The 12,631-nt window shown below is 42.5% G+C and overlaps 3 protein-coding genes across 3 annotated transcripts; all 3 read right to left on the bottom strand.

Moving 5' to 3' along the window:
- Window positions 1-1,444: 1,444 nt before the first annotated feature.
- Window positions 1,445-2,134, bottom strand: LOC110859467. Its single transcript, XM_022108423.1, has one exon. The coding sequence runs from the start codon at window positions 2,132-2,134 to the stop codon at window positions 1,445-1,447; it is 690 nt and encodes a 229-aa protein (XP_021964115.1).
- A 39-nt stretch (window positions 2,135-2,173) lies between these two features.
- On the bottom strand, window positions 2,174-2,863 carry LOC110859466. The gene has a single exon (XM_022108422.1). It carries the CDS (start codon window positions 2,861-2,863, stop codon window positions 2,174-2,176), a length of 690 nt encoding a protein of 229 aa, XP_021964114.1.
- An 87-nt stretch (window positions 2,864-2,950) lies between these two features.
- Window positions 2,951-6,928, bottom strand: LOC110859464. Its single transcript, XM_022108421.1, has one exon. It carries the CDS (start codon window positions 6,926-6,928, stop codon window positions 2,951-2,953), a length of 3,978 nt encoding a protein of 1,325 aa, XP_021964113.1.
- Window positions 6,929-12,631: the final 5,703 nt, after the last annotated feature.

Raw genomic sequence — 12,631 nt, 5'->3', positions numbered from 1 at the left:
TAAGTCAATTTAGCCAAGCCACTTATGATAGTCGTTGGGATGGTGGGAGGGGTACAAACATGGTTTTTAGTGCTGAATGTCGACCCCATTATAGAATAATAGCGTAGAATAAGGTAGCCGCAAGGTGGTAAGTTCGATCATTAGAGTCTGAAAGACGTTCGTCCGAACACTATTTTTAAAGTCAGGTGGGGGGGGAGGGGGCATTAGACTAGAAAAATGGGGGCAACAGCAGACTCAATACATTAACGAGAATAAATTTATGGGGATGCTAATCTCTGGACTGCTTATATATGTATATATGTACATTATGCTAATCAGTTCAATTAAGCCTTGTTGAGTTGAGGCAGTGCTTGTAGACCAAATAAAGTAATTTATGTAACGATATACATACTCATGGTTACATAAATGTGTTACTTCTCTTTGTGAAGGAATGGTTATGATTGTGACGAAATAGTCAATTTAAGCACACAGAGACATGTATCCAGCTTTGTGGATGCGAAATTGTTTTACTATACTAACAATGGATCTCTCCCAACGTATGCTCACAGATTTGGACGAAATTAATGTCAATCGACCACAAATATAATTAGTATGAAATTTGCAAATGGAACTATCTGCCAATGCTCAAGTTTAGCGGAGAAACTTGCATAAAAAGAGGAGAAAACGCACCAAAAGGCTGGCATATTTTTCATTTTCCAAATTTGCTGCGCGTTTTTCCCCCTTTGATGCAAATATCTCCGCCAAACCTGCGTATTGGCAGGTAGTTCCATTTCCAAATTTCATACTAATTATATTTCTGATCGATTGACACTAGTTTGGTCCAAATCCGTGTGTTCGTGAGTGCAACACTATTTTACAACTTTATGCAGGGATGGTAAGATGCACAAGTTGTCGACAAAGTTGAAGTAAATGAGGAGGTGAATTGAGACTCGGTTACTTTCTTGGGTCAGATAATTTACTACATTTAGAAATACTTATTACATGGAAAATGACCGATTGATACTGAGCGACTGACCAGGTGAACTTGAGTTCGAGGTGTATTTATAAGTTTATGTACGTCACACTTAAATAGTCAGTTAACCAATAGAAATGTAGAGAAGAAACGCAAAGAGAGGAAAATATTTGAACTTTAAAGGACATGACAATGAACTGATAAAACGATATTATACATTCAAAAGTCCAGCGACAAACTGGCGACTTGAGACACAATTCTTGTGTAACGTACATATACTGACTTGAGTAAAGAGGAAAAAGGTAAGTTTACATAAAAAGATAGCTAATTATATTAGTCAAATCATGGAATTGAGATTAGTTCAATCATCATAAAGTAAAATGCATAAGAAATCATAAGTTAAAATACATACAAATAATAAGTCAAATTCATAATGCATTAATCATGTTAAGACGAAACATTCCGCCGGCCTTGAAATGCCAATTTTCAATTTTATTGTGGTGTGGATGAGACGGCTTGATCCGATGCGGAAGTGATGGGAAGTGGGGACAACTTCACCAAGGGACGCTTAAGTTCTCCGGTTGCTGTCTTCACTGTTGCGACACGAACAACGGAGTCTGGTCCAGGGTGGAGTTGCGTGATTCGTCCGAGTTGCCATTGCATGGGGGGTAAATTTTCATGTTTGATGAGGACTAGGTCACCAATTGATATCTTGTGGTCACCGTAGATCCATTTAGTTCGTTGTTGGATTCTGGTGAGATATTCGGAGGACCACCGCTTCCAGAAATCTTGAGTTATTCTCTGGAGGAGTTGCCATCGGGAGAGGCGACTTATTTGCAAATCTTGGAGATGTGGTTCAGGGATGGAGGTGAGAGCGGTACCAATAAGGAAATGTCCGGGGGTTAACGTAGTGAGATCACTGGGATCGCTCGATTCAGGACAAAGGGGACGGGAGTTGAGTATTGCTTCGATTCTCGCACTTGTTGTCGTAAATTCTTCGAATGTGAGGCGTTGAGATCCAATCACTCGTTTTAAGTGAAACTTGACACTCTTGACTCCTGCTTCCCATAGGCCACCGAAGTGAGGACTTGCTGGTACGTTGAAGTGCCATCGAATCCCCTTGGTTGAGATGTGGTCGGCTATGGTTTGGTTGTGTTTTGCAGACAGGAACATGGTCAGCATCTCCTTGAGTTCTCGGTCGGCTCCAACGAAGTTGGTGCCTCAATCGCTGTACATGTCGGAGGGAAGTCCACGTCGCGACACAAAGCGCCAGAGTGCTGCCAGGAATGCGTCAGTTGACAGGGAGCTGACAATTTCCAAGTGAACTGCACGGGTACAGCAGCATATGAAGAGGGCAAGGTAGGCTTTGATTGTTGTAGTGCTTCTTGGTTGGATTGGTTTGATTAGGAAGGGACCTGCATAGTCGACCCCGGTTTTCTGGAACGGACGACTTGGGGTCACGCGGAAGGAAGGGAGGTCTCCCATCATTGGTTGAAGGGTGACTGGCTTGTGGCGAGCACAGGTGACACATTTCTTAACAAATTGGCGAATTACATCCTTCGCACGGATAATCCAGAATTGGCGATGAATTATGGACATCATGAGTTGTGGACCAGCATGGAAGTGGTTGAGATGTTCTCGCAGGAGGAGGAGTTCAACGAGTCTTCCGTGGCGTGGGAGGAGGATGGGGTTCTTCTCTTCTGGGGACAGTAGAGAGTGGCGTAAGCGACCACCAACACGTAGGACAGAGTCTTGATCCATGAACGGTTTCAAGGTGACAATTTTACTTGAAAGAGGGATGTTCTTATCTTGTTGCAGGCATTTAATCTCCAATGCGAATGCTTCAGCTTGAGTGATTCGGACCCAGCAGAGTAGAGAACGGTTGAGTTCCACTGGGGTGAGAGGGAGCATGGTCGGGTTACTGGATCTGACCTTGACTCGACAATTGGTAGCGAATCGGAGTAAAATTGCTGTTACTCGTAGCAATTTATCCAACGACTAGTACTTGTTAAGTAGGACTTGATTTGGAGACGAGATTTCTGCATGGCAAATTGTTTGATTCCGTTCTTCATTTTTGCACTGATCATCATGGGGTCCAATAACTCCATGTGGAATTGGAATTCCATGCTTGAGCCAGTGTGGACCTTTCCACCATAGAGAGTGATTGATAAGTTTGGATGAACTTATGCCACGGGATGCGCAGTCGGCAGGATTGTCCTCGGAGCGGACATGACCCCAGCGTTCAGGGGGAACAAGAGCTTGGATCTTTGTGAGACGGTTTGCAACAAAGGTCTTCCATCGAGAGGGGTGTGACTTAATCCACGAGAGGGTAACGGAGGAGTCGGTCCAAGCTGTGACGGAATGTAGTGGAATCCGAAGGGCTGATTGGACTGACGACATGAGTTCAGAGAGGAGGAGTGCTCCACATAATTCGAGTCGGGGAAGAGAAACGGTCTTGACTGGAGCAACTCTAGTTTTCGAAGTGATGAGACTTGTCGAAATCTTATCTTCTTGGTATGCACAAAAGTAGACCACGGCTGAGTAGGCTCGTTCTGATGCGTCGGAAAATCCAGCGAGACAATAAGCTGGCAATGATGAATTGTTGGATTGGGTGGGATGATGAGGAGTACTTGATTGGAGAGTGTGACCATGTCTTTGTTTCGAAGAGTCAGTGTCCACCACCGAAACACCCAGCATGGTACTGGAGATCGCGGGGTTTAACTGACTTGATTGACCACAGAGACCAGACATATTTGTGACCACCGGAACATCCAGCGTGGGACTGGCGATCGTGGAGTCGTGTAGATAGTGTCGTGGTAACTGGAGTCTTGCTAGGGTTGACATGTCACGGACCAGGGATATCCATTGTTGTTGAATGGATTCAGGTAGCGTAGTATCCCATCCAACTTGGAGAGTGTGAAGGGATTGCATCAGTAGTTTAGCGTTGATGATGACGGGTGATAACCAGCCGGGAGGGTCAAATATTTTGGCGAGTTCTGAGAGAACTTTCCTCTTTGTTAGAGGTGTATCGTCGTGGGCAGGGGGTTGTATCTTGAATACAAAGACATCTTCTTTGGGGTTCCAGCAGATTCCCAGCGTCTTGATAGTGGGATCCACGTCAAGGGGCAGAGTTGACTTTGACTCTGGTAGGTCTTCGGGTAGTGCGTTGAGCAGGGTTTCACAATTTGAGGACCATTTGCGGAGTTTGAATCCGCCTGATTCCATAGCCTCGAGGAGTTGAGATTGAGTGATGAGTGCATCTTCTTCATTCGCATCTCCACTGATGAGGTCATCCATGTAGAAGTCGCGGCAAATGACGGCAGCAGCTTTTGGTAACTCTTCTTTCTTGAGTTGTCCAACTTCTTGTAGGGCCCTGGTGGCTTGAAAGGAGGCAGCTGCAGTACCATAGGTAACGGTACGCAATATGAAATGCTTGATTGGTTCGTTGCTGTTCTCTCTCCACACAATTCTTTGCAGGTTTGCATCTTCGGGACGGACGAGGACTTGTCTGTACATTTTTTCCACGTCGGCGGTGAATGCGATTTTGTGGAGACGAAAGCGCAGGATGAGGTCGAACAGGTTATCTTGAATGGTAGGTCCAATCAACATTGTGTCGTTGAGCGACACGCCGTTTGACGTCTTGGAGGAGGCGTCAAACACGATACGAAATTTTGTTGTAGTGGAGTCGGCCTTGAGTACGAAATGGTGAGGAATATAGCAGTGATTGGTGTCGTCCTTGTCTGGTGGGCCGACTTCAGTCATGTGGCCTAAGTCCAAATATTCTTTCATGAATTTGGCATATTCATCTTTGTAGTGGGGTTGCATGGCTAATCTGCGTTCAATTTGTTTCAGTCTTCGTATTGCAATTTCCAGGGAGGAACCAAGGACAGGGCATGGTAACTTGTACGGGATGTGAACCATTAGTTGTCCATTACTTGTTTGCTTGACGGTGGAGGTGAAATGTTCTTCGCATGCTTCTTCCTCCTTGGTCAGGGTGCGATGAGGTGGAACTTCTTCAATTTCCCAAAATTTGCGCATTGCTTGGTCAAGGGACTGCTCTTCGGTCATGTGATCTGTCGTGGACAAATGGGACACATTGCGGAGAAGAGAGTTGTTGTAGTCCGGGCACCCTCCTCCAATCATCCAACCAAATGATGAGTTGAGTGCGACGGGACTTCCGGGTGGGCCAGTCTTCTTGCCGTCTTTGGTGACCTCGAAGAAGAACTCGGCCCCCAGTAGCATGTCTACTGGGAGAGGCTGATGCCAACTGGGGTCTGCAAGCTTCAGGTTTTGCAGATGTGGCCATTGGTGCTGACTGATGGGGTTCAAGGGCAAATCTCCAGTGATTTTGGGAATGATGAGCGCCTTGACTTTCATTGATATGGATGGATTGAAATGGGGACTAACTGTGAGCCATGTAAATCCTTTGGCGACAGTAAGGGCTCCTTCACCAAGTCCAGTGGCGGAAGCGACGCATCGGGTTCTTGGTAATCCGAGTTTTTTGATGCAGCTCTCCGTGATGTAGTGGGTGTTGGATCCACTATCGCTGAGAATGCGGATGGGTTGCAATTTACTGTACCGATCAGGAACGAGGACTCTTGCTGTTGCCAGAAGTGTTTCTAAATTCTTGGTCTTCATATCTTGACATGTGGTGGCGAAAACTTGACCATTTGAACCGTTGTGTTGCTTGTCAGGTTTTGCTGTGGCAGTGGCAGTACCGGACCGGGCGAGGTGGACCATGTGACTGCTGGTTTCTTGCGATCGGGAGGCGTCAGGGTTCCGTCCGCGATGAAGAAGAGTGTGGTGCTTACCGTTGCAGGTTCTGCACGTCTTTGAGCTTGGGCACTGGGCGCTTGTATGGTTGTCTTTGAGGCAGTTGAAGCAAAGGCTGGCTTTCTTCACCGCTTCGGACCGTTCTTGTACGGACATGGCATTTAGGGTTGGACATTTGAAAACTGGATGGTTTTCCGAACATACTTTGCATGGTGGCGACTGGACGAGATGAGCAAGATTACGACTGGGCTGGCCATTGGGACGTGAAGTCTTCTCATTGTCGTGTCTATGGGTTGCTTGCTTTGACGACTTCTGGGCGTTGGTGGAGCTCGCTGAGAGAGCACGGGCACGCTGCTCGAGAAAGTCGTAAAGTGTTTGGAGGGACGGAATTGCGCTGTCTTTGAGAGACTGCTCCCACAATTCCTTGGAGGCGTAGTCCATCTTCCTTGCGATGATGAACATGAGGTGGGCACCCCAATGGTGCGTTGACAACTTCAAAACATCAAGGGATCGGATGCATTCGCGACTCACATCGAGTAGCTGGCGAATGCCATGGGCTGAGTGTGGCTGAACAAGTGGTTGGTCATGGAATCGCTTCATAATTGAAAAGAAAATCTCACGGTCGTTTTGGTATCGATCTGACAATTGTGTCCATGCAATATCGTAATTGGCGTCGGATATTGTAATGGACTGGACCTGTCGTGCAGCTTCACCTTTTAGTTGCGCTTTGAGATATGTAAGTTTCTGTGATTTGCTTAGACTTGCATTGTTGTGGACTGCATTCGTGAACATATCTCGAAAAGCTATCCACTCGTTGAGGTCACCGTCGAAGGTAGGAAGGGTCAACTTAGGTAGCTGTAGGGTACTTGGAGTTGAAGGTGATGCAGCTGTGGGGATGACAGGAACGGCGAAGGTCTTGAGAACTGTTGCAAACTGGTGCTCCAATTCCAGGGCTCGATCTTTCATTGACATGTATTCTGCTGAATGAGGATCCATGTCTTTGGGGTCAACAATTGATGCGATTTTCTGAAATAAATCTTCAATCTTCTCTTGAGCACGTTCCACTGTTTTGATGTAGTGTCGAATCTTCGCTTCTGGGGCAGGCGCTGTGACGTGGTCATTGAAACGCTTTTCCAACCAGGTAAGATTAACTTTAACAGTGTCACGGTCACGTTCAACTTTGTCGATGGCTGACGGTGCCATTTTATTACACTAAAACACGATAAGTTCACGAATATCTGGAGAGTATCCGGTACGATGAGACCAAAAAATGTTCGTGAGTGCAACACTATTTTACAACTTTATGCAGGGATGGTAAGATGCACAAGTTGTCGACAAAGTTGAAGTAAATGAGGAGGTGAATTGAGACTCGGTTACTTTCTTGGGTCAGATAATTTACTACATTTAGAAATACTTATTACATGGAAAATGACCGATTGATACTGAGCGACTGACCAGGTGAACTTGAGTTCGAGGTGTATTTATAAGTTTATGTACGTCACACTTAAATAGTCAGTTAACCAATAGAAATGTAGAGAAGAAACGCAAAGAGAGGAAAATATTTGAACTTTAAAGGACATGACAATGAACTGATAAAACGATATTATACATTCAAAAGTCCAGCGACAAACTGGCGACTTGAGACACAATTCTTGTGTAACGTACATATACTGACTTGAGTAAAGAGGAAAAAGGTAAGTTTACATAAAAAGATAGCTAATTATATTAGTCAAATCATGGAATTGAGATTAGTTCAATCATCATAAAGTAAAATGCATAAGAAATCATAAGTTAAAATACATACAAATAATAAGTCAAATTCATAATGCATTAATCATTGTTAAGACGAAACACCGTGAGCATACGTTGGGAGACCTCCATTGTAAGACATTTTTCTGACTCGTTTGGTTTTATTGCCACCGCACTATCTGTAAACACAAAAAACGGTTGCGTGCTCAAATTAATTGATGCTCGTGGTTAACCCGAAGCATAAAAGAACTTCGCATAAAAATTGAATACCTTACCTCCTCGGATGTATTTACTAAAGAGTGTTGATTTAATTCGTCCCTGTCAATATTTGAAGACTTGCTACTCGAAAATGGTGAAAACTTCGAGGTATTCTTTTTTACTAGAGGTTCTTTCCTAATTATGTAAGTAGTTTTCCTAAATTTATCTCCTTAACCTATTATTCCTTCTGACGTTGTGCAAATTTTCATAGTTTTGTACAAAGGGTTCTACAAATCAATGGGGACGATTTGAATCAACACACTCTACAAACTAGTTCACATATCATTGTTCCATCCAGCACGTGGAAAAATTTATGACTTCAGTTTTTATTCATTAATCGTTTTTTATTAGAAAAATAAATAAGCCCCTAATGTACAGGTGTTGACGTTTATGCCCACATATTTCTTATATGGTTAGACCATCCCTGAATTAATTTTGCTATTCAGGCTGAACAAACATATGTGTTTACCAGACGCATTAAATAAGTTTAATGGGCACCACCTTTCGCAAAAAAAACTCTTACAGACTCAAATTAATTCGTGTTGCTGATTTTCTTGCTCATTTTACTGTAACACAGAGAGAAGCAACGACGCGAGTCGTAAATCAAAAGAACTACAGTTTCGTTCGTTAAGTAGATTAAGAAGGAGGAAATTCAGGATTGCATATTTCCTTGCATAATGGAAATTGGCAAGATTTTCCTTATTTGCGCGGCTAGAGGGTGTTCCGGAAGTAATGCAACTTTGGTCAAATGCACATATAAACTCAACGAACGAATTTTTTAAAGCGAAATTTTGGTCAGAAAGGGACAAAGGTTAAAGCTAATTAAGTTTTGCTTCCAATGGTCCGTACACCCCTTCCGCCAAATTTGGAGACGTTTTTGTTAGGCGCTCACAATTAGTGCTTCGCCACTGTTTTTGGTCACCTTTTTTGAGATTTTTGACCACATGTGTTGAAATAAGTTCAAATTTTTGACTGAAGTTTTTCGATTACAATATTTTTTCTAGGATAGGAACTAAAATTTTTCAATAGGTCTTGTATTTGGCAAATTTGGGAACGTTTCCCATGTTACCTCTCCCATGTTAATTGCATTTGATCCGTTTTAAGGCGGAGCGTGATACTTTGGCTTATATTTAATTTCCAGTTTTGCATAAATGGTTTTCTTGAAGGTGGGAGAGTTGTACTATGTGCAAATAAAAGCATTTTGATAATCTGAGCAGTAAATCGTCTTGTACAGGACGATCAATTTTGGTTAATTTTAATTACTTCAGGTCAAGGATTTTTTCTGCCCTCCTGCTTGCTACTTTTATTTTACTCTTGACTATATTTATAAGCTTCTAGAACCTTCTAGGATTTGATGTCCAACTTCTAAGCTTTCAAATAATGTATGGTGTTCGGTGAGAACTTCAAGTACTTCAGCGAATTTCGCTCCGACATAACAAATTTATATCTACACGAAGTTTATTACTTTCGGGGCTGCCACACGAATGTACCGACCAGATATTTTTTGCGATTAGTCGTTTTTTGCAGCTCATACCTTAGTATAACACAACAAATCGTCACTTTTGGAATTTCTTATTTTTTAAAGTGAACACAGCTCAATTTCTTGGAGCGCGTAACCACTTTTTCGAGGTAGTGGCAGACGATGGTTGCGAGTTGCTTGGTGGTATTTGACCTCATTTTGGAACGGATAGAGATATCGACTTCTGGTTTTCGGATTCTACTAGATAAATGTGTGGACTACAATATTCACCCAATTTCGAATTTGGGGCAAATTGATACCCTTGCATATATGCATTTTACCAAAGTTGCATTACTTCCGGAACACCCTCTACCTGGCTACTTTTGACGACGGAAGGGAAGGCATGCACTCTAGATGGACTGTTTTATCCAGAGGTAAATATTCTAAAGTTAACTTACGATAGACTTCTTAGTGGTGGGTCGGGTTACGAGTAAATGGCGGATAAAACTGGAACCGTTATTACAAAAATAAATATAATTTGCAGTGGGGCGGTGTGAAACCTGGGGAGTCGTTTGAGGTTGAGACCCCCACGGGAACCTGTACCTGCCTTGCACAGCAGCAGACTTGCACAACTATTCTTTTTATCAGGACGTGCACACCCATGCTCAGCAAATGTTCGGCAAAGGTGGCGGAGTAGCGATGAATGAGTCATGATTTTCTGGTAAATTAATTTAAACAAGTGTTTTCAAGCTATAGCTTGAAAACATATATAGATAAAATATATAGATACAATTTAGATATATGCATATATGCATATATCTAAATTGTAATGTAATGGATCGACGTTTAACAGATTTAAAGGACCCGGAAGAAATAAATACATTTTGCCCAGAAAAATGTGGGAGCCTTTATTTCCTTAGCATATTGCATATTGCATATTGCATACGATAATCATGATAAATGAATCCTAGCTATTATTTTAAACATTAATATATTTTTGCATTAATACGGATTCTCGCCTCTCCATGCGTATGTATGTATGTAGGTATTCGTGCACACTCTACAATTTTCTTGCCCCTCTCGGAAGCATATCCTGTTTCGCTCCAGGCATTGAGAACGATTCTACAACTTTATGGCTTTCTAAGTTTAGAATGTGTGGGTGTGTTTATAGGAGAAAGCTCCGTCACAGTATGGCATGCATTTTATACAGTTCGTATGGTAATTCTAAATAAACTAAGAAATGTCATTCACTTAATTTAGAATCTATGTATTGATATGTATGATGGTTCTACATAGGTAAGGTCATCTGAAGCGATCTATATTATAAGCTGGAAATGTTTGTCTGCAACGGAAGTGAAAGTAATTTTCCGGAACGGAAGTGAAAGTGGAGAAAGTTAAGTTTCGAATGGCGCGAAAATTCAAATTAAATTTTGAATTTAAAAAAACAAATACCCCCAGTTAACCATCTCCTGACAGCCACCTCCTGACAATTATGCCCAGCTAACCACCATCTAACAGGCACCCCCAGATAACCATCCAAGATAACCACCCCCAGATAACCATATAAGATAACCACCCCCAGATAACCATCTAAGATAACTACCCGCAGATAACCATCTAAGATAACCACCCCCAGATAACCGTCTAAGATAATCACCCCAGATGTACGCACAGCACAAGGTGACCTGAAACAACTCATCGATCTGTGATGAAGTTGTCGGTGCTGTTCTGCATCCACTGCACAGGGTCCACAAGTTGGCACTGGGGATATTGTGCTGTGCTGTGCTGTGCTGGGCTTTGTGCACAGCACAGGGTCGAAGAGTTGTGTCACGTCGGCACTGAGGCTATTGAGCTGTGCTGTGCTGTGCTGGACTGTGCGCACAGCACAGGGTCGAAGAGTTGTGTCACGTCGGCACTGAGGCTATTGAGCTGTGCTGTGCTGTGCTGGGCTGTGCGCACAGCACAGGGTCGAAGAGTTGTGTCACGTCGGCACTGAGGCTATTGAGCTGTGCTGTGCTGTGCTGGGCTGTGCGCACAGCACAGGGTCGAAGAGTTGTGTCACGTCGGCACTGAGGCTATTGAGCTGTGCTGTGCTGGGCTGTGCGCACAGCACAGGGTCGAAGAATTGTGTCACGTTGGCACTGAGGCTATTGTGCTGTGCTGTGCTGGGCTGTGCGCACAGCCCAGGGTCGAAGAATTGTGTCACGTTGGCACTGAGGATATTGTGCTGTGACGTGACACAACTCATCTGTGATTTGTTGTCTGATAGTGGTTGTCTGACGATGTTTCTTTAGGATTATCGTGAGTGGTTGTCTAATAATAGTTATATTGGTTATCATGGACCCTGTACTTTACAGTGAGGTAAAATTGAGTGGATGTCACTTTTGCTTCCATCGCGCGGAACAGTTACTTTCACTTTTCTTTCCAATATACATGTCCAGTTAATAAGAGGTATAATAAAAAAAATAATTCTTCATAATTATACACAAAATCCCACTCAATTTTCATGAAAATCAGCTGAGCTCTCGCCCGGCGGGAGACGGGCTTATTCGCTAGTACAATTATATGCGTTACAACTGTACTAGAATACAGATAAGTTTGTTAGATTTCGGGTTAATTACGATTTTTTCGACGAACCCCCATGTTTAAAAAAAATTCTGAAATTTTGTAGAAATTTGAAAATTTCAGTATTCTGAAAACTTCATGAAAATCGAAAGTTGAACCCCTTGTGATGGTTTTTAGTGTTGCAGAATTTTGGTAAATAATCATTTGCCGAATAAAAAAATGAGCATTAGACTGATTCAAGGTTGAAAGTGAAACTTTCAACCACATATACATATATCAGGTATATGTAGGCATAGTAGCTAAGGTGTAAAATCGATATGTACTAGCCCCAGTTACAAGAAAGGATCAAGGGCAGATTTAAACCTTTTCTCCAGATTTATGGAAAAACAACAATGACAAAGGGACTGTATGTACATCTATAGCATTGGTTAGATTAGGCTGAGGGTATATAAAAAGGCAAGATTTTCCCATTTCAACAACAATCTTTTTGTCTTTCTCTGGGGATGTCTAACAAGGGAACATACCGAGGTGTCCAACGAGTTAAGGGTCAACACCTATACCAAAATGACCACAATACACGACTTATTGAACAAACTGAAGAAATTTCCGTGTAAAATTCACTTTTCGTCACTTCAATTTTGAAGAAGTTTTGAAGACTTTTTAAAATTTTGAAAAACTTTTTGAAATTTTGAAAAACCTTTTAAAATTTTGAAAAACTTTTTCAAATTTTTCAAAATTTCTTCGAAATTGAAGTGACGAAAAGTGAATTTTACACGGAAATTCCTTCAGTTTGTTTAATAAGTCGTGTTTTGTGGTCATTTTGGTATAGGTGTTGACCCTTAACTCGTTGGACACCTCGGTATGTTCCCTTGTTA

Source organism: Folsomia candida, unplaced genomic scaffold, assembly GCF_002217175.1.
Source record: "Folsomia candida strain VU population unplaced genomic scaffold, ASM221717v1 Fcan01_Sc026, whole genome shotgun sequence".
Lineage (NCBI taxonomy): Eukaryota > Metazoa > Arthropoda > Collembola > Entomobryomorpha > Isotomidae > Folsomia > Folsomia candida.
This window is presented reverse-complemented; position numbering and strand designations above follow the sequence as displayed.

Bases quoted from the DNA above. Each gene is read 5' to 3' on its own strand.
- LOC110859467 (XM_022108423.1), bottom strand. From the start codon at position 2,134: ATGCTGACCATGTTCCTGTCTGCAAAACACAACCAAACCATAGCCGAC.
- LOC110859466 (XM_022108422.1), bottom strand. From the start codon at position 2,863: ATGCTCCCTCTCACCCCAGTGGAACTCAACCGTTCTCTACTCTGCTGG.
- LOC110859464 (XM_022108421.1), bottom strand. From the start codon at position 6,928: ATGGCACCGTCAGCCATCGACAAAGTTGAACGTGACCGTGACACTGTT.